Source organism: Microtus pennsylvanicus, chromosome 4, assembly GCF_037038515.1.
Source record: "Microtus pennsylvanicus isolate mMicPen1 chromosome 4, mMicPen1.hap1, whole genome shotgun sequence".
NCBI classification, from domain to species: domain Eukaryota; kingdom Metazoa; phylum Chordata; class Mammalia; order Rodentia; family Cricetidae; genus Microtus; species Microtus pennsylvanicus.
This window is the reverse complement of record NC_134582.1, coordinates 85,455,953-85,480,172: the sequence shown is the minus strand read 5'-3', so window position 1 is coordinate 85,480,172 and position 24,220 is coordinate 85,455,953. Positions and strand designations below refer to the sequence as shown.

General features: G+C 46.8%; 1 protein-coding gene across 10 annotated transcripts in view; it reads right to left on the bottom strand.

The window, feature by feature from the left end:
* The window catches only part of Kif13a (kinesin family member 13A), a 181,235-nt gene extending 159,832 nt beyond the window's left edge, over window positions 1-21,403 (bottom strand). For all 10 annotated transcript variants that reach the window (XM_075969741.1, XM_075969743.1, XM_075969744.1 and 7 more), the window contains exons 1-2: window positions 21,202-21,403; window positions 20,842-20,932 (exon numbers count right to left, since the gene is read on the bottom strand). In XM_075969741.1, the coding sequence (XP_075825856.1) occupies window positions 20,842-20,932; window positions 21,202-21,256 (146 nt within the window). In that variant the 5' untranslated portion in view covers window positions 21,257-21,403. The remainder of the gene's footprint in view (window positions 1-20,841; window positions 20,933-21,201) is intronic.
* Window positions 21,404-24,220: the final 2,817 nt, after the last annotated feature.

Below are 24,220 nucleotides of genomic sequence, written 5' to 3'. Positions count from 1 at the left end.
GACTCAAAACAAAGCAATCTGACCGTGCTCCATTAGCGGGCGTTTCCAGGGCGACTCGGGATGCCTGTGATGCTAACCCCCATGCCTGACCCAGCATCAGGTCGGGCCTTGCTCGTTTCTTTTAGATTCGTCTTTATAGTAACAGATACACTCATTTTAGTACTAACTTTGAATTAATATAATAACCACAAACTCAACAAATTAAAAGGTACTGATTTGGGCCCACAGAGATGGCTCTGCAGTCACGGCACCTGTTGCAAAGACTGTCGTTTAATCCCTGGGAGCCACATGCTGCAAGCTGTTCTCTGACCTCCACAGGTGCACCATGCATGCAAGCACCTTCCCCCAGGCATACACACACACACACACACACACACACACACACACACACACACATAAATAAATATAATTTTTTAAAAGTGCTAGTTTGGTACAGGGTTAAAATTTTGTATCTACATACGTAGAAAAACAGAATCGAAGCTAAAATGTGAACCATCAATGTTAACTCATGAAAATTCTGTGTGGTTTTTTTCATTTTTTCTAAGTTGGTTCCACAGAGCAACTTGAGAATACATAGGAAACAGCCTGGTGTGCTCACTCAGAGATAGTTTCTACTACTTTTTATTTCACTAAAAGGATATATATTTTGAAAAAGTAAGTTTTAGAAAAAAACATGGAGCATGGTTTGACAGTGAGCAAATCCAAAAGTTCTGAGAACAGATAAAGGAACAGAATTAAGACAACTCTCAAGCTGGGCATGGAAGGGTACACCTGTATCCCAGCATTTGGGAGGATCGGGAGTTCAAAGCTGGTCTTGGCTATAGGGAGTTTGAACAGCCTGAGCTATATGAGACCCTGTTTCAAAAAAGAGTGGCAGGAGGAGGGAGAAGAGAATGAGAGGGAAAGGATGGAATGAGAGAGGAGGAAGAGGAAGGAGAAAAGAGAGGAAGGAAAAGAGGAGGGGTGAAGGGAAGGAGAGGGGAAGAAGGGGAAGGGAAAAGGACGCAGATACACACACATACACACACAAGAATCTTGTGAGTCAAGCATGACAACTTGTGAAGGAACAAAAAAGAGAGGGTTAATAAACTGAGCATCTATGACATCTGCTCTAAACACATGACATGGCTGGTGGTTTCTACACGAACCAGGCAGAGTCACCAGGGTGCATCCTCCCACCTGACAACTGGGAGCAGTGACTTCGAAGAATTTTTGTTCCCATTGTTCTACTGTGTCATCCCTCTGCCTCAGGGCTGCGGTTCTCATGCAGAGTAAGTCACTAAAACAGCTAACACAAGCTGTCAGCACTTTAGCTGACTCGAAGTTGCAGAAGACAGCACCTGGAGCAGAGGCAGCTCGCCCAAGGTCACCCAGCTTTAGCATGGTCAAGTACCAAGAGCCACACCTAGGTGGGTAACAAGTTCCTGGCTAGTGTTTTAACCCTGCCTCTTCACTAGGAGCAACAGAAAACCTCACAAGTCCATCAGAACCCAGCCCGGCTTGGTGGGGGGCTGGCTCCCTGTGGTCTGAGTACTTTCTCAGAAGCAAAGTAGTCTGAGGAGAAAAGTTTGCAGAAAGGAGATGCTAGTGAATGAGTGAGAGAAAACTCCAACAAGACAGACCTGTGGCTCAGGCTAAACGGCTCGCACAGCCTGACACCGCTCCTACCTGCAGGCTGAGCAGAGCAACCATTTCCAGGGCTTTAAGAAAGGAGTGATGCTTCCCCTTGGTATAAATTACGACACATCAATGCGCCATGGAATGCATTAAACTGATGACAGTCGGATGAGCAAACGGTATTTTATCTCCAACCTATATTTCCTAAGGTGCCACGATTATAATGAGAACAAATGACATTAAAAACGAAGTTATGCTTCCTTTCTGATATTCTAAGGAAGCTGCTTTCTGCCTCTCTCTCCCTCTCTCCCTCTCATTCTCTCTTCCCTTCTCATTCCCTTTATTTCAATAAACTACACATTCAGAAAAAAACAAATAAAAGAAAAAAGCACAAAGTTACTTGAGCTTAAAAAAAAAAAGATAGGTGCCATTCACAGGCAAATGTTAGCTGTGATTTCCTGAAAAAGCTATCCAGGAATAATAGTAATGATGATGATAATAACAATAATGCTAGAGAACCAGAGTCATAGTTTAGAAAGAGAGAATGAACTTAGCGTGAGTGAAGCCACAACTTGATCCCCAACCTCCTGAACAACAAGAACGACAACCATTTCATCCACGGCTTTGCCATTTGAAAAGTGCTGGGAATAAGGGAAGACAGAACCAACTCACGCTCAACCACCCAGAAAAGACAGGAAACCACATTTGTCTCAGGCAGAGAGAGACAATCAAAGACTTCGTAATGAAGACTGTAGGTGCCAGGAGGCAAGACACCTGCTTCCTCATCTCCACGGTCACAAAGCACCTCAGCATCCAAGCTGCCGAGGCCACCACTTCCCAGCAAGTTTGACTTCCCAGAGCTCTTACTGTGGTTCCTGCTCTGGCTGGCCAGCTGCAGTCTTCTGCCCTCCTGCTGTGACTCCCATCCATGGGCCTCTGCTCCTGCTCGGTAACCACTGAACGATGCATCACCAGCAGCTTACTGGCAAGGGGCTTGTTTAATAAAATGTTAAAACTGTGCTTGCTCAACTCTAGACCGCACTAATAAAGACCTGACGAAGCCTACCAGTGGCTTTCTTCAAAACACAAACACGAACAGATTCTAAGTTCTCCGTGCAGCAAGCCGTTCTCATATGACGTCCATGCCAATGTCTACACTCTTGGGCCACATGTTGAGAATTTCCCATAATGCTGAGAATACCCCGGGGAGTGACAGATTCAGGAGCATCACTGGCCTGCAGGCTCCAGACAGGAACATAAGGCTCTGACAAGCCTGCTTTGCAAGGATGACGCGCAGCACAGATCCAGCTGCCGCCTAGGAACTGGAGGGTGAGAAGTGCCTAGAGATGCCCTCGTTCCCCAGGAGGAAGTCGGTAGCAGGGAGGGCATTCACACAACTGGACAGTCTCTGCTTCCTCTCAACTCTCTCCCCTCTTTCCCTCTCTTCCCACAACAAGGGAGGCTCACAGGAAAACCCACGCCAAAGAGATGTAGTCCCCTGCCCCACCAAGTCTGAGACCACATTCTGTGCCAAGGTCAGAAGACATCCTCGGCTTGGGCATTCCTGGAAACGAATTCCTAGTTTCAGGACTTTGCCTAGAGCACAATTCTCTCCCACTAGCTCCTGTATAAACCTCAAGTCGGGGCTGCCATGTAGGCTGTGAAATCAGTAAACCTGTACAATGTGAACGTCTGCCAAACACTGGGTGACCCGTTAGCTGGAAGGACCGTCACTGATGTCATGGAGTGCTAAGTGGTGTCAGCTTCTGCCTGCCAGCCCAAAGCAGTGACTGTCGGTGGCATAGTGCTCCAGAGCGGCACTGGCACCGTCACGTTCCAGCTAGCTCAGTGGTGGAGCGCGTGCCAAGCATCCCCAGCACCACAGAAAGCTCAAGGAAGCTACCAGCCCTCTATACTGCTATGACGCCAAAAGCCACATGACAGCACAGAGCCCGTTATTATGTAGTAATCTGATGTAGGGATTAGAGGCCTCCCGAGGCCCACAAGTGCCATGACAGACAGTCTGAGGATCACTCCACTGCAGACCCGTGGTCCTGGGCACCGAATTTGTATGGTTTGCTGTACTCCATCTCACAGCATCTAGAAAATGTGCCTGCTATGCACACACATGTACCAACTGTTAGGAGAAGGGAAAGCAGAAGAGACTCCGCCTGCCAGAGGGTCTAGAAGGGGATTCTTCTCTCATAGACCGGACTATTGTCTTCTATTCCAAAGCAACGGGGCTTGGCCATGTGGCTGGAGGAGGGGCACAGTGATGCTCAAATGAACGGATGCATGGATTTTCAGTGGCTCTACCTATCTGCTCACTATCTCCATGTAGCTCACTGTTGACCTGACTAGAAGGAATTCAACAATTAAGAGGCTTGGGGGAGGGGTTCCCTGTCACTAACCTTCATGTTCACAGCTATCAAAGAACCAAATGTGTAAGTCAGAGATTATAGTTTGATTCATTTTTTTAAAACCAGTCACTGAAGCAGACAAACTGCAGGAGGCATACAGGCTATCAGACTCATTTCTTTCCACGCCACCATTGATCTCCTCTCTGAATCTGGCCACGCAAACATACGTGTGCACTCTGCGTCATGCTTCAAATGGTTTCTGTCAGGCTCTGCTTAGCTGCTAATTAGTAAGGATAATTGGACAAGTTCAAGGCTTTCTCTTTCTGATCTGAAACCCAAGGTGACCTAAGGCACACTGCAGATGCCTTATCCTGTTCAGCTGCAGGACCAGGTACAACCCAACCTCCCCTCCTGGAACCCAGCCTGCTGCTGTCTCTGGAGAACAGTTGTGAGGGCAGGCTGGACCGCCGGCGTCATCAGGACTTAGGCCTCTTTTCTCCCTTAGTTCTTCTTCATTCCACATCTGCCTTCTCCTTTTGGCCCCCATCCCCCATCATGTTATTTCTTTGCTTCTAAGGTGAGACTGAGGAGGGATAGCTCGGTGAGAGAAAGGAGGGGCATAAGAGTCAGGCTTCTGTCCCATCAGTTAGGGTTCTATTGCTGTGATAAAACCATGACCAAAAGCAATGCAGGGAGGAAAGGGTTTATTTCTGTTTACCGCTTATAGCTCATCATGAAGAAAGTCACGGCAGGAAACCGCAGGCAGGAACTGAGGCAGCGGCCAGAGAGGGGTGCTGCTTGCTGGCTTGCTCCTCATGGCTAGCTCAGCCTGCTTTCTTATACCATCCAGGACCACTTGTCCAAGGGTGGTACCTCCCCCAGTGGGCTGGACCCTCCCACATCAATCATTAATCAAGAAAGTGCACCATAGAGTTGTGTTCAGGTCAATCTGATGGCAGCATCTTCTCAGCTAAGTCTCCCTCTTCCCAGATGACCCTAGCTTGTGTCAAGTTGACAAAACAAACAGTACACCTGTGTGTGCTCTTCACTTAGCAAACCATGAAACCTGAATAGAGCCAAGACGATGCACACGGCAGAGAGGGGAGGGAGGCTGTAACATGCATGTAAAGAGAGTACTTTGCACACTAGACAGACTGTGGTGCACCGACATTTCCCCTCCATCTTCTTCCGCAGCTTTGGTGCAGCGCCACCCGTACCCCAGCTTCATTCATTAGTTACACACTTTCCCTCAAGAACGCTTGCTTCTGGCAGGTGTTCACGGGCAGACTCTAGCTACAAATTCATCACCTAAACTAATGACTGCCAACTGCCCGAGAGACAGGAGTACCCATCAGAAAGGAAGTTCTCCCTCTCCACAAACACATCGTGCCCTGTCCGGAGGAAGCAGCGCGCCTATCAGCTGAGAAGTGGGATGGACCTGACCACAGACCTGCCAGAAGTCCTTACAATGAATGCTGTAGCCAGTAGGATTTACTGAAGGAAGCAGAGGCAAGAGGATCACAAGTTCGAGGCCAGCCTGGGCTACACACATTTAAAAAAAATGCATGTTGTAGTCTAAAGAGAAAGCTCAGTGGCTAAGTCACACTGGTGGAGAACAACCACCTGTAACTCTAGTTTCAGGAGGACCCAGTACCCCTGCCTCTACAGTCACCAGCACTCAGTATATTTCCATAAACATACACACAGTTAAAAATAATAAAGCAATTCTTTAATGCATGCTTTATTTAAATAAAAGGTCAATAGAAAATCACAAGACTTGTGGATAAAATTGTGAGACTCTTTTATCCTAACCCTTATTTTGAGGCTGGTTCTCACCGTATGGCCTAAGTGGCCCTGAGCTGGCAGCAACTCCTCTGCCTTAAGTTTCCCCAGCGCTAGGATGGCAGGAGCCGGCCACATGCCACTTCACTGAAGCTCTCTCTTTCTCTCTCTCCTTTTTTTTTTTTTTGTTGTTGTTACTATTTTTAGGTATTAGAGAACTTCCTTTCTTAAACCTGAAATGAGTAAGATACAGGAGAAGCGAACCCAGGCTGGCGACCCTCACATGTCCCAGGGTGGTAAAAACAAAACTGTGGACACCTGACATGCCTCACAAGCCTGCCTCACGGCCCTCTAATGCCTGTCCTTCCATTGCTACGCTCAGCCGGAGAAACTGAAGCCCTGGGGACCAAGTCAAGGTTCCGTCCTGGATTTCCCAGCTGGAAAGTGGTAGAATCAGACTCATGGAAGCAGCCTGCCTCCAAGTCCACACTCCTGGGCCCTGACATGGTCGACCTGCCTCCAGTTGCGTGTGGCAAGGATGACTGAATGTGGCTGACTCAGAACTGTAAAGGCGCTTTTCCCATATGAATATTGTTTATAACTATCGTGTGGTTCTCCCGGGTTACAATTGTAGATGACAACCTTGCCACACAATGACAAAAGCTTGGATATATCTCCAGGGTCTAGGCTAACAGGCAACAGCGTCACACACACCTGAGGGATTGCATAAGGCCGCTCTTATATCACACTGATCTCCACAGAAACACAGCGAAAGACCAATAAGGAGTTTCTTTTTGTCCAGGGTAAGAGCTATGGCTTGGGTGCAGATTAAGTGTCTCTTATATGAGCATCTGAAATCCAAATTTTCCAAAACACAAAACTTGAAAGCGGCCATGTGCCAAGTGGAAAATCTACACCTGACCTCATGAGACAGGTCACAGGCAAGTCACATGTGCACTGAAAGTATTGCATGAAGTTAGCCGCAGGCTATGTGTAGAAAGTGGAGATGAAACCAACGAATCTAGTGCTGAGACCTAAGTCCCATTCCCAAGATGCCTCATTATGTGTACATAAATACTCTGCAGTTTGACAAAGTCAGAAGGCTGAAATATTTCTAGTCCAGGGATGTGCGACCTGTCCATGGGTATCTTACAATAATTTCATGTCTTAAAAAAATTCTGCTTAGTCTGACTTTGCAAATAATATATTAGCTCAATACATCAACTTACAAATAGAAAGACATAGCCCACCACTTAGAAAATCCAAAGTCAGGCTGTAGAGACAGCTAGGTGGGTAGAGGCACTCACCACCAGGCCTAATGACTATGGTTCAACCCCTCAGATGCAAAGAGAAAACTGACTTTCCCCTGTCCCCTGACCTCAATATGCATGCAGCAATACGACCACACACACACAAAAATAAACAGGTAAATGTAAAAATTTTTTTTAAAAAATTCAATAAAGGCAACTCCATGCTCAATTTTTTTTTTTAAACCTAGGCTGGCCTCCAACATCTGGGCTCCAGCAATCCTCCTGTCTCAGCCTCCTGAGTAGCTACCTGGTCAGTGTTTTAAGAAAGAGAAATCCTGTAACAGTGTGTTCTGCAATGGCCTGAAGGACTCATAGAATCCAAGAAACTCAAAATTCTGCTGATCAATAGGGTAGACATCAGGGAAATCCAAGTAGGCTGCTGTCCAGGGCCACCTATACTAATGTTCCCTTCAGTATCCAGGAAAGGAAAAATGAGTGTGTTAATTTCCAATAAAAAGAGCCAGACATAGTGGCACACAACTTTGATGCTAGAACTTGGGAGGCAGATGATCTCTGAGTTCAAGGCCAGTGAGGCATCAGGACAAGTGGATATACTTTGCTCTTAATGGTGCTTACTGAGAACAATTTACGGGAAGCTGGAAACTACACCTTATTTCTAGTGGTTTGGAATTTTTTGTTTTGTTTTAATTCTCCAGTCTGAAAACCTAGGATAGCTGGCTGTCAGTCCTGGGAGAGAAAACAACTGGCTAAATAATAACATGACTAGAGAGTATTAAAAATAAAAACACTATTTAGGATAACAGTAGACCAGCAAGTCTGGAAGTTTCCTCTCCCCTGTGTAACTAATCTGGCCATGGAAGCCAGCAACACTTCAAGACAACTTTACAAGCAAGCGCTGCCATGCTAAAGTCTCCTATTTGTCCTCACTTTGTAACTCTGTATCAAAACTTCAGACGTTTAAGCTGGGTCCTTCCATGCTGCTTAACTGCACACCACTGTCTTGATAAGCCCACCCTTCCACCACCCTTCCCCATCCCTTTCGAAAGCAATGGCCTCAACAGAGGGCATTCCTCAGGACCTTCCTCAATGTCAACAGCACGACCACGCAAATATTCTACCTTCCCATTCCAATTTGTTCCGTGAGTCCTGCGCTCCACTTAACTACATGAACAGAGGTGGTTAAAGCTAGAGAATGAGACGGAACCACGGCATCAAAACCCGGTCCACCTAAACCCTCTCATCACAACTCCAGCTATAAATCTTTTACTTTAAGACTTAGTGCTTTTAAAATGGATGTAAATATGCTGTCGTGTATCTGTGTGTATATGTGCATGTGTGTGCAGGCGTCCATAAGGCCCAGAAGGGAGTGTCGCCACTTAGAGCTCAAGTCACAAGTTGTTGCGATCTATTCAATGCAGATGCAGGGAATGGTGCTCTGGTTTTCTGCAAGAACCGCAAATAGTTTCTTCTTAATTTTTGACTTTTTGTTTACTTTTAAAAGATTTACTTTTGTTCTCCTTAATTATGCATATGTGCACACGTGTGTGGGAGTATGCCCACGTGTGTAGGTACTCAAGGAAGTCAGAGGCATTGGACTCCATGGGCCTGGAGTTACAGGGGGTTGTGAGCTGCCTGACAGTACGTGTTCTTCACCGCTGATGCCACTTCGGCTCCTCCTATTTTTAGTTTTTTATTTATGTACACGTGTATATGTCTGTGTGAGCATATGCCAAGTGTACGCAGTTTCCCAAGAGACCCAGAAGACGGCCTCAATCCCATGGAACTGGAGCGATAAGCAATTGTGAGCCACCCAACATGGATGCTCTGGACAGATAGCAAATGCTCATCACTTCTGAGCTGTCTCTGCAGCCCTCAGCCACAAATTTTAAATATTCCCCTTCGAGCTGAGCTGGTAAGGTAGGTGGGTAGGAAGAGCGTCAGTTGTGAACTGTTTCATTAAACTCCAGATTAGAATATAAAGTGTTTTCAAAGGCTTGTTTACCTTTTTCAACAAACTACATGAAACCTCTGTGGATGCACCCAGAGCTCAGGATAAATTTATTCATAAAAGTATTCAAGACAGAAAGCCTGCATAGTTCGCCATCATTTACCCACCCTGCTTCTCCTCTGAGTCTCCCAGCATAAGGGATGGGAGTGTCTGTGGTCCCTGGTTACTGGTGTACCTCTAGGGAGTGTCTCTCAGAGACAGCACAACAAGCCGGCTGCAAAAGGCTTTCCTTTCCCCGGAAGCTTCCTTCCGTTTCCAAAATAGAAAAAAAATCAGAAAGGCCTAGACCTTGCTTCCTCCCTCACAGAATGGTAAGCAGATGCCTTCCTTGAACCTGACTGCAGAAAAGCTCCTCATACCTACAGACCAGACTCTAAGGTCACAGGGAACCAAAGCCTCCATCCTGCTTCCTGGAGAAAGAGGACAAAAGCCTCTATTCCAGCTCTCAGGAAGTAGAGGCAATAGGCTCTGAAGTTCAAGCCAGCTTTGACCACATAGAGAGCTCAAGGATAGCTCCTGCTACATGAGACCCTGTCCAAAACAAACAAACAGACAAACAAAGGAGTGCGTATATAAACCAGAGAGGCCATGTGCATGCACAAGCGTGCGCGCACACACACTTCATCTCATAACAGAAAACAGTAAGTACTAGTGAAATTAGTAGGATTGCTCCTCTGGTTTTGTTTTGTTTATTTTGTTTTTCAAGACAGGGTTTCTCTGTAGCTTTGGAGCCTGTCCTGGAACTAGCTCTTGTAGACTATGCTGGCCTCGAACTCACAGAGATCCGCCTGCCTCTACTTCCCAAGTGCTGGGTAAAGGCATGCGCCACTATCGCCCGGCACTCCTCTGTTTTTTTTTTTTTTGACTAAGATCAAGTGTAGAAATATTAGGGATAAGCTAGAATTTAATGAAGTTGTAACAAAACCCTCGGAAACGAAACAAGCCAGGGCTTGTGGAAAGTACTGACTGTTCCCGCAGAGGATCCACATTTCATTACCAGCACCCACGTCCATTGCCTCACAAGCACCACCTACAACTCTAGATCCGGGGACCTGATGCCCTCTTCTGGCCTTCTCAGGTACCTACAGTCCGTGTGCATAGCCTACCACACATACACATATTATTAAAAACTAACAACAAACAGAAAACAACTTTTTTTTTCTTTTTACAAAACAAGAGCTGGGCATGATAGTCTGAATCCTAGCACTCAGGAGACAGAGGTAGACAGATCTCTGTGAGTTCAAGACCAGCTTGGTGTATACAGTAAATTTCAGGCCAGCCAGAGCTACACAGTAAGACCTTGTCTTACAGGGGGAAAGAAGTGGTGGTGGGAGACGACAAGAAAGCTTTATGTTAGCAGTTCTGAGAATGTCATCTAGTACAGCCTATATAATATTCCACGATGCCATATTGCACCAAAACAGCTATACACACACACACACACACACACACACACACACACACACATAACCTGTACAAGATGGTATATCATTAGAAGGTTCAAATCAAATGGTTTTTATAATGTCCTATAGGCACATGGGAAAGCCACCTTTATTGCCAAGAAAGAAGGCAGACAGAGTATCTGCAAGCACCCCAGGCCCCCAGCCAGCCAGCTGATAAGAACCTCAGTGTCTGGAGCTGGTGGCTGTTTTATTTCACTTGACACCTTCAAGCCTCAGCTACTGCAGACCAGCAGAGCCTCCCACCAATGGCCTCCCTGTCCTTCTCAGGACTCCTGACACTCTAACAAGATGTAAATGAAAAGGCAGCCCATCTCAGCTGCTATGTCTGCTGCCTACTTTGTCTGACTTGGTTCTGTATTTAAGCACTGTACACGGATAAATCTGGATGTTAGAACTTGGAAAACAACAACAAAAGTGACCTTACATATGATCTAGTCCACAGTCATCTGTACCAATGAAGGAACTTGGAGGCAAAAGTGGTCCATCAGTGGCTAGCTCAGAGATACAGATCCCACAGAAGCAGTGCTAGGCAGCCCCCAGAATTCTCACTTCACCTCAGTGCAGATCTGACCATTGCTCTCCCACTGGGAAACCAGAGAAGACCTTAAGCAGGGAACTGGGGCCCACGAGTCTGAACCTAGAAAAAAAAAACCTGTCCCTTCACAAGTCAGAATCCAGCATGTTCACAGCACCAGGAGACTTCACTGAGTCTTTCCCCTTTCTCCCCAACCCAAGTAAAACAGAAGCTGAGGGTTTCGGTCAGACACACCTGGTTGGAGAACCCCTGGCTTGTTAAACTAGGCTAATTGCTTACAACAGTGGTGGCTCACAAGCGTCAAGCCTGTGAGGTAAGGGAAGTGCACTTTAATTCAGCATTTTGGATAAAGATAGGTGTTGAAGCTATTCGGATGGCTACTCCCCAGACAGTAACACAGAGCAGGATGATGTCTGCTTTGCCCTTTCCAAGTCCCGACCTACATAATCCACAGAAGCAACAGCGTGGCTGGTTCAACCTGCTGCACAGAGGTCTGTTAAACAACAGTCACTGGACCACCTGGGAAGGCTTCTTAAAAGAGGCCAAGTAAACCATTGCTCATTGTGCTGGCTAGTTTTCTGACAACTTGACTCAAGCTAGAGTCATCTGAAAGGAAGGAAGTCAACTGAGAAAAAGCTTCCATACAGAGTGGCTGTAGGTAAGCGTGTAGGGCACTTTCTTTATTGGCTGATGGGGGAGGGCTCAGCTCCTTGTGGGTGAACTACCCCTGGGCTGGTGGTCCTGGGTTCTATGTGCAATCAAGCTGAGTAAGCAAGGAGGAGCAAGCCAGCAAGCAGCACCCCTCCACGACCTCTGCATCAGCTCCTGCCTCCAGGTCACTGCCCTGACTGCCTCCAATGATGAAGAATAAACAAAACAAACCCTTTCCTCCCCAAGCTGCTTTTGGTCACAGTGTTTCAACACAGTCACAGAAACTCTAACTAAGACATTCGGTACAGCCAGAATCTCCTAAGATAGAGGCAGGCATCATTTCTAAGCATCCCAGGATATAATGTGCAGTCACTGTTAAGAACCACTGTCTTGGAGCCAGGGAAACGGTTCGGCTGTTAAAAGCACTGGCTGCTCTTCTAGATAACCTGGGTTTGATTCCCAGCATCCACATGGTGGCTCACAAATGTCTCCAGGGAATCTGAAGACCTCTTCTGACATTCCTGCATACTGTATGCACATGGTGCATACCACATATATGTGCAGGCAAAACCCCCATACACATAAAGTAAAAATAATAATAATAAATTCTCTTAACCGACACTGCCCAGTACAGTACCCAAGTGCCACACATAGCTGTCTAAATTCATAAAAATTAAACCAAGTTTAAAGTTCAGCTCCTCAGTTACACTAACCACATCTCAAGGGCTTAACAATCCTGTAAGTCTAGTGGACAGTGGGGAATAGAAACTTTCTGTTATCCAGGAAATTCCAGTAAGCAGTTCTTTAATAGGTTTTGTGGGTTTTTTGGTTATTTTTTTCCCCTTAACTGAAGTTCCTTAAAGCAAGGTTCAGAGCATTGCAAGCATCCTGGTCACTTGGGAACTGGTCAGAAACGCAGATCTTTAAGTGGACTGATGCAGAGCACTGTGGTGACTTGATGGGCATTCAAGCTTTGGGGTGGACAGAAAGGAGAAATGGCAGAAGCTGGCTTTCCAGTTGCCTTTTTCCATGCCCTCTCTCATCTGTGGCTCTAAAGATCATCAACTTTTAGCTCCATTATAGCAAAAGAGAATAATATGTGGTTTATCATGTCTAAGCTGGAAGAAATCCCCTTCAATGTCGTGTGTGTGTGTGTGTGTGTGTGTGTGTGTGTGTGTGTATGTGTGTGTGTGTGCTTCTCATGAGTGCAGGGAAACCAAGAAGGCTGAAAGAAGGCATCAGATCCTCTGGAACTGGTGCTTCAGGCAGTTATGAAGTTATGAGCTGCCATGTTGTAGCTCGAAACCAAACCCAGGTCCTCTGCAAGAGCAGTAAATGCTCTTACGTCCTGAGCCCTCTCTCCAGCCCCTGTGCCAGCTCTTTCAGTTGAATAGAGAAATAACTGTTATTTATACAATCACTAAGAGAAACAACTATAAGTTTGAAAAATATGGAAATGACTAAAGAGACTGAAACGCAACAAACCATTTAATTATTAAATTGAAAACGGTGAAAGCCATGTAGCATGGCAAAACACGAGCGAAAGAAAAGCTTTTGTAACTGAGATAGTCACATGACAGAAGCAAGGGCAAAGGCAGAATGGTTGATCTGTTAGGACTGCGACTTTTTGTTTCTTCCTGAGGACTGAAGCAACCCTATAGAAACACACGAGTGTGTTTTAATATGAAAAGCCACGGTAAGGATAGTTTGGAAAAAACTCCACTTTACCAATGACTTTGAGCAACCATGGTAACATGGTAACATCACTGGATACTATCAAGAAGGGGATGACTGCTACTCTCAGATTCTCCTACGCTGGTGTGATCGGAATACAACGGCCCCTGAAAGGCCAACACTTGAGACATGCGAGTTGGCAAGAAGGAATCAGGTTTATTGAACAGCTGGAATCTTGAGAGGAAAGGAGCTCAGCATGAGAGCTCCATCTTGGGGGATCGATGGGGCAAAAAGGGCTCATGGGGTCAGAGAAAGGAGAAGCAGGGCAGGAAGGCTGTATGTTGTAATATACTGGTGGAGATTTAGGAAGTGGTGCCTGGCCAGTGGAAGTAGGGGGCTAGGAAGTCAGAGCCCAGGCCCTGAAGCCCGCTGCTCTCTGGCATGCATTCCTGCTGTCGGGATCTCTGCCATGCCTTCCTTGCCACAGGGACTGAAACCTTCCGAAAGTGTTACACAATATAAACATTTTCTCTCTTCCGATGCTCCTGCCAGGTATTTGGTTCATAGCAACCACACAAAAGCGATTAACACACGTGCTTGGACCCGTGAACACTCTCAGTATCTTTAGCCTGAATCAGTGATGCTGACCACCACTCATAGGCTAGTATTTGAGAGGCTTACGTTGATTCGAAGGAATAAGGTGTATTTCGGGGCCAGCAGTCTTGCCCTGAGTTCTGTGACTCTGAAGAAAGAGTTAGCTGTTAACATTTTGACTCTTCAGGTGGGGCTTCTATTTAGAACATAGAATTGAAGGTGCTGGGCCAAAGAGGACAGAATTAGGGAGAGATGACAACTTCTAAGAAGGACAAAAGGAATAAAGACCAAGTGTCTATAAGGACCACCCCACTTTCCCTGAGGGTCTACGCGGACCACCCCACTTTCCCTGAGGGTCTACGCGGACCACCCCACTTTCCCTGAGGGTCTACGCGGACCACCCCACTTTCCCTGAGGGTCTACGCGGACCACCCCACTTTCCCTGAGGGTCTACGCGGACCACCCCACTTTCCCTGAGGGTCTACGCGGACCACCCCACTTTCCCTGAGGGTCTACGCGGACCACCCCACTTTCCCTGAGGGTCTACGCGGACCACCCCACTTTCCCTGAGGGTCTACACGGACCACCCCGCTTTCCCTTCTGCACCTTAAATCGACAAATCCAAGACTTACTCCTTTTTCCAAATGAAATTTTAGAGAAAGATGCAAACACCTGACTCCGTGTGTGTTACTATCGTGGGTGGTAATGCCATCTAAACTAACTTCCAAAGAGGAATTTCTTTTCCTACCTTTCCAGTGTAAATTTCCTGAAAGATTTAAACCGTGATCTTCTTTGAAAAGACCAGTGATGAATCTCACAGGTCAACCCTGTTTATTTATTTAAAATTATTTTTTAGGAAGGTTCTTGTGTAACCCAGGCTGTGTAGGGGAGGATGGCTTTAAAGCCCTAATCCTTCTGCCTCCGCCTCCAGAGCCCTGATTACAGGCATATACCACCACTCCTAGCTAAGTCAACTCTTGATTATTTGAAAATGTTTGCACACAAACGTTAGCACCATTTCCTAGTGACTGCTCTGCTCTTGGTTCTACATAATTCCCCACACTGTTGAGATACAAAGTGATCAGAGCGTTTCTGTGTGTCCTGGCGACTTCTCAGCTGGTCTGTTTCCTTTGTGGAGAATGTTCTGGAAACAGCTTTGATTTCTAAACACATAAACACCATCTCTGCCCTGCCTCCCAGGAAGATCTGGGGAAAGGCAGCTTTGGTTGGCTAATTCTAGGAAATGCTGATATCTCTGGGATGCCTACTATTAGAGTTAACTTGTTCTTGTAAAGTTTCTTTAATATGTGAGTACACGGCACGTGAAATTTTTTTTACTGACAGTTGAAAACAACCCAGCTTTCCGATTTGTCTTTGGATTTTGCCAGACTGGTAGACCAGTACACGAGCCAGCTTGGTGTCACACTCTGACTATCTTAGGGCCTCCCCCCCCCCGCACCTTACAGCCCAATAAGCATACACCTCTTAAATTAACAAGAATAAAACAATTTCTTAATAGAATTTTTGCAGTAGTAGTAATAATAATAAACTCTGACTAAAGGGGGTTTTCTTCCCTAGCATTTTGTCCTAAGCAAAGCTAATGATCCTTAGGAATGGAAGTCACTGAGAATAATGCACAAAGCTGCTGGCTCACCTGTAGCCTTTCCCTATGCTCTTACTTAAGTAGACAGGGGGGCTAAGGAAAGCTTTCAATAGTAAATAATCACGCCAGCAGACAGAATTTACAAAATGCTTTCTGTGCGCTGGGAAGGAAGAGGCTGAGCACTGAAAACAGAGACAAAGGCTGCGCCCTTGTCCCACAGACACCAGAGTCTAGATGAGGTAAGGCTGCACATCGAAGATGTCTTTGACATAGGGGCCAAACTGACGCACTGTGGTGGAGCGGGACAGACTGCACAGAGAAAATGGTCGTTAGCATCCTCAGACAGAGAACGACCACAAGCAAACAAGATACTATTTTTAAAAATAGATTGTCAGGCGGTGGTGGCGCACACCTTTAATCCCAGCACTCGGGAAGCAGAGGCAGGCGGATCTCTGTGAGTTCGAGGCCAGCCTGGTCTACAAGAGCTAGTTCCAGGGCAGGTTCCAAAGCTACAGAGAAAAAAGAAACCCTGTCTCAGAAAAATAAAAACAAGCAAACAAACAAAACAAAAAACCCCTGCTACATCCAGTTTCCCCAAGTAATTTTAAAATCTCTTTATGCCAGATGATAATTGCTTTTATTTTCTTTTTAAAGTGTGATTTCGGGGGCTGGAGAGATGGCTCAGTGGTTAAGAGCATTGCCTGCTCTTCCAAAGGTCCTGAGTTCAATTCCCAGCAACCACATGGTGGCTCACAACCATCTGTAATGAGGTCTGGTGCCTCTTCTGGCCTGCAGGCATACACATAGACAGAACATTGTATACATAATAAATAAATATTTAAAAAAAATAAAGTGAGATTTCAATGAAACTTTATTTTAAAACAAATTAAACAAGCTGACAGCTAATGAACATATCCCATTGTCATTCTCCTTCAAACATCAATATCATGCAAGAAGAACGTGTCCTCCTGGACCAGCAAAATCTAAATTTACCTTGCACCCATATACCCAACCCTGCAATAAAGCCAGAGAGACGGGTAACAACACAAAATGGACCAGAACTCAGGTCCTCAAAATGACTTCATAATGTGGAACCCTATTGACTCTTAGGGGTCTGCCCTGCTAATTTTATAAGACTGCCAGTAATACTTGAACAGAGGAACCATTCTGGAAACATCCATCATATGATGTGTGAACTGGACCACACACTGTAGCTGGCTAAGCAGCATGCATACATTCCCATGGTCCACTGGGCTCCTTGCAACCTGGAAAGAATGGGTAGGAAATGAACGACTTTGCAGCTCTCTTACTAAGGGTCTATATTCTACCCAGTTTGCCTTTTTTTTTTTTGACAGAATCTCACCATCAGCCCTTGCTAGTCTTGAACTCACTATATAAAACAGGCTAGCCTCAAGCTCACAAAGATCCCCCTGCTTCTGCTTTCTAAAAGCTGGGCTTGAAGTCCCAGTCAGAATGGCTCTTTTCCTTCTCGGCTAGGAAGAGATATAAACTTCACTATGATGCTTTATGCCCAATTTACTAACATAAAATTATAACAACATATCCTAAGGAATGTGTTTATTAGACTATTTTGCTGATAACTGTAAGAATCAGATCTATACCCCAACGACCTGTATTTTTAAAAACTACTCCTATCATCCAGGATAGATGCCAAAACAAATGAGTTTCCTATATGGATACTAAAAGATATCAAAATGCTTATTTAAATACACATAAGCAAGATACATGCTTCTGTGTGTATGTATAGATATAGTCCTATACTTTCAAAAAAATGAATCATAAATAAATGAGCCAGACACGATGGCACAGGCCTGTAATCCACCACTTGGAAGACAAAGAAAGAGAACTGAAAGTTCAAGGACAGCCTCCACTACTTAGCACGCTCAAGGCTAGCGTGAGCTACACATGAGCTACATGAGACCTTGTCCCATACAAACTGAAATGAATAAAATAAAACAAATAGGGTAAGAGGACGGGAAAGTCGGGATGACAGCAACAGAGCTGAGGGAAAGATTCTGCGTGGCATATTTCACCCATAAGGACACACTGGAGAGTCTCACTCAATCCCCACCCAAGGTAAACCGCCTGGCCAGCACATCCCACTCCTCACCCCCACGTTCCTACAGAGAGAACTGCCCAGAAGCAATCTGCGGCAGGAAAGCTTTCACCTTCCTTAATAAGGTACTTCGGCCTCCTCTTGCCAAGTGAACTTACCTAAGAGCGGCCTGATGCCAGCTGCCTCGGCAGGCTGCCTACCCTGGGTGGCAACTATAGCCTTTGTCATATGGCAGCTGTTCTACCTCAGGTGCTGTGTGGGGACTTGGGCACAAGGAAAACCAGTGCAAGATACCTGCCTTCAGGGAGTGCACAGCCTCCAGCAAGACAGAAGTGGGGAATCACCGAACAGGATAAACACAAAGGCAAAGCACACACCTCTGCCATCATTACAGTGCATTTAAAATATCTACCTCTTTCTTCCCACAACTCTCAATGGTGAGGGCCCTGGCATAAGCACCAATCCGCAGTTACCTTTGGTTCCCCTGGGCCAAGCCTGGTGCTGGCAGGAACTTTCTAAGTGTGTCCCTATTAGCAATGTCACGGCCTTACAAGCAACAAGCCATACAAGTCTTGGCACTGCAGAGGGAGGAATGGTCCAAAAGGCCAGCTATGAACCTGGACCTATACAGGGTTGCAATGCTGGAATTTCAACATCAAAACAAACATCTTTAGCCTGAGAAATCCTCTGATCTTTTGGCCTCCCCAAATGCAGTCCCATAAAAGACAGGTATGAAAGTGAAGCCTGTTTATTTTCCTAGAAGTCCATCTATTCATTCTCTCTCGTTCTTACTGGTAAAACTAAAAACTTTGACTCGGTAACTCGGAGCTTCTATGAATGTGTGGGTAATCTTTTGCAACTTCAGAAAAACAATGCTTCTCAGCCTGATAACAGGTTGCTGATATTTATTGAAGGACTTCTTACTTTTCAAACCTGGGAATTGCCAGAGGATTTAATTACATTCTCTATATTCTACCCACTCACCCTTGTCCCAACCTGAGCTCTATCCAAAAACTGATCGACAGAAATGAATTGCAAATATACCATAAAGCACAGATGTGATTTACAAGCCACAGCCCAAGGGAGGAATTGTTTCTATTTTTAAATGTACCGTTGCTTTAAGGGGAAGTTCCTGGAAGAAATATGAAACCAGCTGAAGAGTGGACATCAAAATGCACTTGGTGTCTTCATTCTGGCAAAGACAGTCATCCTGACCTGAAGGGAGCACTGCTGTTTTATCTCTGAAAGTACCCGGGCAGACCCAGAGACCACCCATGGGCCACACAAAAAGTCGGATCTGTCAGCCCAGAACAACGAAGCATCCTACGGTTCAACACAATTTTTATAGCACCAGATACAAGTCTACCCAAGTCAGCATGCCGATGGCTTATGCCCAGGACACACTCCACAAATCTTCACTTAAAGGATCTAATACAGTGGCCCTAAGAATGTCCAAGTGCTACTATAACACTTATCACCATCTACCCAGAGTTATCAATGCTCTGCCCCAAAACAACCTTTTTCTATACACAAATGACGAGGCTTCATTTCATTCAACAGTAGAGAACAGTAGCATTCTTTAGGGTTTAAGACAGGCAAGGAGAGCTGACCACAGTGGCTGGGAGTCTATGTCCTACCTATATCTGTGCTCCATTCCCAGCACCTTGGAATGAATGAATGAGTGGACGAACAAATGAATGAACACACTCACTCACACACATACACACAAACAAACATACATGGTTACAAATATTTAAAGAATGGGAGTGAGTGGTAAGTGGGTACCAAGCCATGAAGTGAAACAGGAGCCGTCCACCGGCTGCCTTGAAGAAACACAGAGCCAAAGAAACGGTCTTCTGCAATCATACAAGATCCAGTTTTGAAAAAAAAAAAGGATATAAGAGGCATCTATAAAATATACCAGCTACACTGCTATCCATATGTCTAAATATACTGTAAAATATTTAATGTGCCTAAAAATACTGTCCAAGGATATAGCCATGACAATAAAAGTACTTGACGCATCTTTAAAATAACTTAGCCATTAAATGCCACTATAAGAATCTGCTGGGGAAAGCAGAGTGTTTGCAAAGTGAATGAAACACTCCAAGCTCAACACTAAAGTCAAAGAATCCCCGATCCTCTCCCTTCTAACAATCTTACCCCAAATTTAGCAAGGCTGGACTGCATCGCAGCTCCAGAAGGAAGCAGCTGCCTCGGTTAGCAATAAAGTAACAACCCCTACTTCACAGTCTGACTCAAGGAAACTCTAAAGAGTAAAATCCACTCCTTATGTAGCACTTCGATCAACAGGTGATTTTTCAGAGGCAAACTCATACTCATTTCCAAGCTGAATTGGAATAATCTCGGTTTTCTTTTCTATTTTTTTTTTTTACAAGCTCCTACAATGCCATACTGAATGAATTCCAACCTATTTCTTCTCAGGAGCTTACCAGAAAAATGTCAAATATTCACATTATTTTAAGGCATTTTCCCATACCATTGCATGGGACGCAGCAGAATTAATAAGGATCCCACAGTTACGACTTTTCAAATGCAAATGTCTTGCCATCTAGAAAATGCAGCCCTCTTTTAGACATTCCCCCATCCCTGTGTCTAAACAGCTACCCTTCAGGGCTCTATTTGTTTCCATGAAAATAAAAGTCCCCGCACTACTTTCAGACACCATCTCAGCTCACCACCTCCAACAACCTAAAGATTTTAAAAGACCTAGCCTTGTACCAGCGTGTTTGCTTTATCGGCTCTTAGCCCCCATTTCACACACAACATCCCTAAGCCGTTCTGCTAAAGTGGACAAATAACCCAGTGTAAGAACCGCGGGCGCTGGACCCCATCAATAAGGCCTTGGGTTGGTCATTTGCACGCTTCAGACATCGGTTTTCCTATCTGTAAAATGTAGTCTGAGCTACACATCTCTAGTGCTCCATCTGGTCCCTTCACGTTCTGGGAGCCTCTGAAGGCAGCCAGGAGAGGGGATTCTGGCCAGGGTTCCCTGCTGGGGGGGACACCGCTCTGGTTAAGAGGGGACAAGAAGAGAAGGACACAGAAAGAGGAGGAACCCTGCACTTGCAACCGCTTCCCATATAAGCGTGGGACAAACTTGAAGCCACCCTTGCTAACAATGGGAACGCGCACTCGGGTTTTCCTGGCTCAAACTTGGCAGGAGCCGGCGGGGTGGGATTTACCTTTCTCCCTGCTTGGTGTTGGAAGGAGGAGGGTGCAGGACCGTCTGGTTCCCTTCCATCTCCACCACGCACTTGGTGTTCAGTTCCAGCTCTGAAAGCACAGGGGCAAGGAGACGTTGCAAAGTGGAGCATCCGCGGCCACAGCCGGTGCGCGTGGCTCGGTCCCGGGCAGGCAAGGAGACGGCGCCCCGGGCACACAGTGGTGGCTGCCGGAGCCTGGGAGCTGCCTCCTCCCGGGGCCACGCTGGGCCATCACAGTGTCCCCGACCCCGCCGCCCAGCAGTTAGCAAAGTTGCCTCCCCACACCCCCCGCCCTCGACCCGAGCAGAAATGCAAAAGGAGCTGAGGAAAGCGGCTCACCTCTTCGGTTCATGGGCCGGACCCGGACGGCAACTTTTACCTTCGTATCCGACATGTTGGCGGCGCCCTGTTCCGCCCGACCCGGCCCCTTCAAGCGCCGCGCCGCCGCCGCCGCCGCAGCCGCAGCCGCGCGCCCCCAGAGCGCGGCCGCCGCCGCTCCGCCGAGAGCTCCGAGACGCAGCGCCGAGGCGCGCGGGCCATCCCGGGGGAGCGCGACGCGGGGCACGGCCGGGCCCGGGGAGGGGCGGGCGCGGGGCGGGGCGCGGCGGCGGGAGGAGGCCGCGGGCCCAGGCGCCGCTCTAGCCGCTCGGGCCGGGCCGTGCGCGCAGCACCGCGGCCCCTCGCGGCCGCCGGGAGCCGGGCAGCGTCGCCATCTTTCGCTCCGGGGGCCGCGCCCGGGATTACAGGCCGCTGCAAACGAGAACTGGGAGCCTAGAAGGGGCGTTTTACAAAGGCGATCAGCCCTGGACTCTGGGACCCGGCAAGAGGCGCCTGCAAAGGCAATCGGCCCCGGGCCCCGGGCTCCCGGCAGCTGGGAACCGGGAAGGGGTGTTTTACAAAGACGATCGGCCCCGGGCTCGGGGCAGCTGGGACCCGGGAAGGGGCACCCTGCAAAGGCGATCGGTCCCTAGCTCCGGGCAGCTGGGCCTGGAGAAGGGAACCGTTGCTTTCCCTGCTCCAGAGCCTACGGAGACCTCACGGACACCGCTTGGAGCTCGAGTCACCTTCAGAGGCCGCTGTCACCCTCACAGCCAGGGCCCAGGGGCGGTCTGAGGGGCTTGGAGGGGTGCCGGGTGCGCAGGCCTAATTCACACCAGCCATACGCCTTCCCCGAAATCCACAGCGCGCCGCCCCTCGGAGCCCCACACCGAGCCTTGCACCGGTATTTTAAGATCTTTGTGGTGAACCGAGATTAGGAATGAATTTGAAGTGGACCACCAAAACCGTGTATTTGTAAATACTGCGCGCATTTTCTTTCCCTTGTAATGGGAGGGGTCTGGAGGACCGGGAGGCTTCACCGGCTCTTACGTAAGAATGTAACCGCAACGCGGTCGGTGGAAGCTTTGGCCAAAGCCAGACCTCCCTGTCTGGGCGGAACTGAGGGAAGTAGATTTACTCTGTTTGGTTCAACAAGTGCGCGAGGGCGGCGCTTACTTTGTGCCAAGCCTTTTGAAACGTGCTCCAGTCTAAGAGCCAGAGAGTAGGCTCTGGAGATTCTCAATTTTGCGTGAATGTCCAAATTCACGAACTGTTTCATGGGGACTTTTTATTGAACGCGTCCTGTGAGCGGTGCAGTGCTGAAGAGACCACACAGACTTCAGCAGCTTTGTTCGCCCTGTTCTCCACCGGCCACGCCGAGGGCAGAGAGATACTTATTATGGTAAACCACGTGTGGCAGGTGATCTAAATAGGAGGGATTCAGTCTGTCACCAACTGGTACCTTGTGATACGACAGACTTGCATATGCGGTCTACCGCTGTCCCACTGAATCACACCCCCAGCTCCGAGGAAGCCTGACTTAACCACTGCTTCGCTGTTCCTAAGTCACTCCCATCTTGTTTCAGGTCCAACTAACTCGGGCCATCAGGAGGGTCCTGCTGCAGTTTGCCCCTCCATTCCTAGAGAGCTGCAAGCCTACTCTGTCCCCCTATTCAGCTCTTCAACGAATGTGTGTTGAGCACACACACACATGCAGGCACACGCATAGAACAATTTTGTAGGCTGTTGGCTAGAGGCCCTGGGCTATTTCTGCTACAGGATTCACAAGCCTCTGGGGCTCACAGTCTAGCTCTGCATCTCAAATCTCACCTTTAGATTGCTGAGACATTCTCTTCCCTAAACTAGCTTCCTATACGCTCCTGAACCCAGCTGCCAGGAAATTAAAATTCTATTCTTTGATTATGTAAGTTGGGGATTTTTAAAATCCCTCTTGCTGTCCCTATCGAATATTACCTCCTGTTATTCTCAAAATTACTCACTTCATCCAGAACTATTTAATAATGAAGATGCTGTCCTGTTCTAAATTTTTCTGGCACTTTTCAATGATGACAGTTGTTGAGTACTGAATATCAAAAAAAGACACATCCAGGGCTGGAAAGATGACTCCGCAGTTAAGAGCACTGGCCACTCTTCCAGAGAACCTGGGTTCAATTTCCAGGACCTATATGACTTGGCATCTCACAACCAGTTCATAATCACCTGTAACTCCTGTTCCCAAGGACTCTGCTCCCTCTTCTGGCCTCTGAAGGCATTTGTACAAACATGGTACACAGACACACATGCAGATGTAACACCCCTACACATAAAATACAAATAAAATCTTTAAAGAACAATAATAGTGACAACAATAAACCATACATCCAAGGGGCTGAGAGGTGCTGCAGGGGTTAAGACGCTTGCTGCTCTTTTGGAAGACCAGCACCCAGCTGCTCTCAACCAATTGTTACTCCAGTTATGTCCTCTTCTGGCCTCTTCAGGTATACACATATACATACATGCAAATAAACACTTGCATAAATGCAAATGAAGACTGCTTGTACGTTTCCTGTCTGCCTAGACCCGAATAATCACACAGAAACGATGTTAATTACAACACTCTTTGATTAATAGCTTAGGCATATTCCCAGCTAGCTCTTACATCTTAAATTAACCCATTTCTATTAATCTATGCATCCCCACGATGTTGTGGCCTACCAGTAAGGTTCCTGCATCTTCTCCTTCAGCAACTACGTGGCGTCTCTGCGACTCTGCCTTCTTTCTCACTGCATTCAGTTTAGAGTTCCTGCCTAGCTCTATTCTGCCCTGCCATAGGCCAAAGCAACTTATTATTATTATTTATTAACCAATGGAAATAAAATATTCATGGCATAGAGAGGGGAATCCTACATCAAAAAAATAAATAAATCCTCAATTTAAAAAAATACACTGAAGTCCTATCCCCCAGAGCCTGTGAATGGGATCTCATTTGAAATAAAGTCTTTGCAGAAATAAGGAAAGATGCAGTCACACTGACTTAGAA